The 2,810-nt window shown below is 44.3% G+C and overlaps 1 protein-coding gene across 1 annotated transcript in view; it reads left to right on the forward strand.

Annotated features, from left to right (window-relative positions):
• The first annotated feature begins 1,217 nt into the window (after positions 1-1,217).
• LOC103582383 (keratin-associated protein 9-3-like) overlaps positions 1,218-2,810 on the forward strand; it is a 9,847-nt gene continuing 8,254 nt past the window's right edge. The window contains exon 1 of the mRNA XM_008563993.1: positions 1,218-1,612. Coding sequence (XP_008562215.1) covers positions 1,261-1,612 — 352 coding nt within the window. The 5' untranslated portion in view covers positions 1,218-1,260. The remainder of the gene's footprint in view (positions 1,613-2,810) is intronic.

Consider the following 2,810-nt stretch of genomic DNA (forward strand, 5'->3'; position numbering starts at 1 on the left):
AACAAAGGAAAGAATATGAACCATGAGAGAGTTGAAGATGAGACTGTGCTTCACTTTTCTCTGCTCTGTTTCCCTTGTGACTGTGTGTCCAGTCAATTTACATTCCTTTTAAAGTTTTGAAATTATGTTTGAAATTCCATTTGGGGAGCTTCAGATCCCAGTGCCCAAGGCACATTTTTTTTGGATGATGGAAATAATCTTAAAGTGATTCAAAACCCGGTCTGAGGAGTAATAGGAGGGGTAAAGCTGGAAAGTAATGAGACTGTTTCTTTCATGAAGTTTCTAAACTGCCCCTGGCAATACTTCCTGAAGAAACATGTCCAGCACACCTTTAGCAATGCCACAGCAGCACAGCTGTGTGGTTTCCCAATGTGCCTCCCCTAAACAGTGTATTTTATATGTTTTCAATGGCGGTTGAAAAAAAAACGCCACCTTGTCATTTGATAGACACAGTACCCATGTCAATGTATATTAAGAAAAAAACTTCCCATTACACAACTTTCTATTGCATACACAAGAATATCAAATTTTTAAAAAAGTCATGTTTCAGAGATAAAAATTAGTATTCTGTAACCAGAAGGACCAGAATTGCACACAGCCTGAACTGGAGAAAAGGAAAAAGCTTTTGATAGTCTCAGATGTTTTAGTCTAATACTTACTTGGTTTACAAAAACAAACCTTTGCCTTTCCCATAGAAGTATCTGAGCTTCTGTCCTATTCAAAGCATATACTGTAATTCTGCTACATCAAACGATAAACAAATGTATTCCCAAGGTATGCAATGTAATGATGTGTCTAACACCTGCCGGATTCACATGTAGGCTCTTCCAGGGGACCAGGTGGGGATCACAGATAGGCTTGAATCCATGCTCCACACACTATTCAATGTTTAATTTCTTTTAAAAATTGAAGTTCCTTTAGAACTATTTTGTCCAAGTTTAACCAGGTGCTATGTACTCAAAATACACATCAAGAGTTGCTATCAACTCAAAAGGCTATGAGTCTTTAGATTTTCAGAATGAGCAGTGTAAATACATTCAGACTTACAGATGCAACAAGAGTTATTTAATGAGGCATGAGTACGTCACTAGCAATCATTAGTCAAAACAAAATTCTACTTAATTGGCCAAAAGATAAACAAAAAGGATCATCAGCACACATCCAGGGTATATAAAGGTCCCAGAAGTGGAGGAAGACATCACACCTGAGAACACCCAACTCCTCTCCACAGCCCACTCCAGACCAGCCCCAGACACCACCATGACGTGCTCCTGCTGCGGCTCCACCTGTGGGGACTGCTGCCAGCCTTGCTGCTGCCGCGACCCCTGCTGCTGCCGCCCCGTGTGCTGCCAGACCACCGTGTGCCGCCCCGTGACCTGTGTGCCCCGCTGCACGCGCCCCATCTGCGAGCCCTGCCGCCGCCCCATCTGCTGCGACCCCTGTGGCCTGCAGGAGGGCTGCTGCCGCCCCATCTACTGCTGCCCCACATCCTGCACTGCCGTGGTCTGCCGCCCCTGTTGCTGGGCCACCACCTGCTGCCAGCCTGTCACCGTGCAGTCCCCCTGCTGCCGCCCCCCCTGCTGCCAGCCTGCCCCATGCCGCACCACCTGCAGGACCTGCTGCTATTGAGTCGTCAACTGACTACTTGGAGCAAGCAATTAACCTTCTGAAAAAGCCATACTCTGTACCTAATAAACCTCAGGCCCTGAGCCATCACAACCCCAAATCAATCAGTCTGTGAATGCAGATCCTGGCTCATCAATTAAGGCTTGGGCCATTCTCAAGTCTTTGTAACAGAAGTAGCTTCCTTCTTCCCATGCTAGATCTTAGGTCTTGTGGCATGTTTATTTTCGAATAAACTTCTCTTCTTTGGCCTTGCAAACACAGCTTTGGTTTTATTTAGTCATTCTAATTTTTTGCATTAAATTTAAACACAACCAAAAAAATGTGCTGATTGCCTGCCATCTGCAAGTCACAGACTGTATGCTATCCAACAGAAGTTAAAATTGAGTTAACAATGTTGCCCTCTTCCTAAAACCTCTAGGGGAATGAGTCAAATTCACCATAACTCAACTAAAAAATTAAATATGAAAAAATAAAAGTGCAACACACTGTTTGGTGCCAACAGAGTAGTCCCTATTGATTGGGAAGAACAAGAGAAACTGAAAAGAAAAGATAGGATTTTATATAAGTTAAGATTTCAGTGTCCAGATCAGAGGCAAGGTGCCATTCTCAGCATGGAAACAGCATAAGCAAAAGAAAGGAGGAGGGGGCCATGAGGGTTGTTCAGGGGACAGTTTGACTGGAGACACTGGACATATGCAGAGTGATGTGGAAGAAAACTTTGTAAAATTTGTGTGCTTTGAATATATTCAAAGGAGCACGTGCTTTATTCAATAAGAAGTAAGGAGCTGTTGGAGGCTCTGGGCCAGGGGAATGTCATGACAGGAGCTGGACATGAGAAGGATTCCTATGGTATCTCCTTACAAAGACAGGAGGCCAAAAGCTGGAGAAATAATAACTCTTTAGAACCAGGAGGACTTTACCCTGATCCAAGCAATATACAATAAGAGCTGAACTAAGAGGATGCCCATGGTATAAAGAAGACACAATGTGCACAGCAGGCATAGAAACCCAGAAGGTATATTAACTAAGCCGAACGTGGGAAACAAGAAACAAGAAGCAACTGTGACTTACTGCAGGTCTGCAGGAAACTCTTCTTGTTCAAAGACAATTAAAAGAATTTTTACGGGGCCGGCCCGGTGGCACACTGCTACAGTGCGCCGCTTGGGAAGCGCGGCGGCGCTCCC

Source organism: Galeopterus variegatus, unplaced genomic scaffold (assembly GCF_000696425.1).
Source record: "Galeopterus variegatus unplaced genomic scaffold, G_variegatus-3.0.2 Scaffold16021, whole genome shotgun sequence".
Classification (NCBI taxonomy): Eukaryota; Metazoa; Chordata; class Mammalia; order Dermoptera; family Cynocephalidae; genus Galeopterus; species Galeopterus variegatus.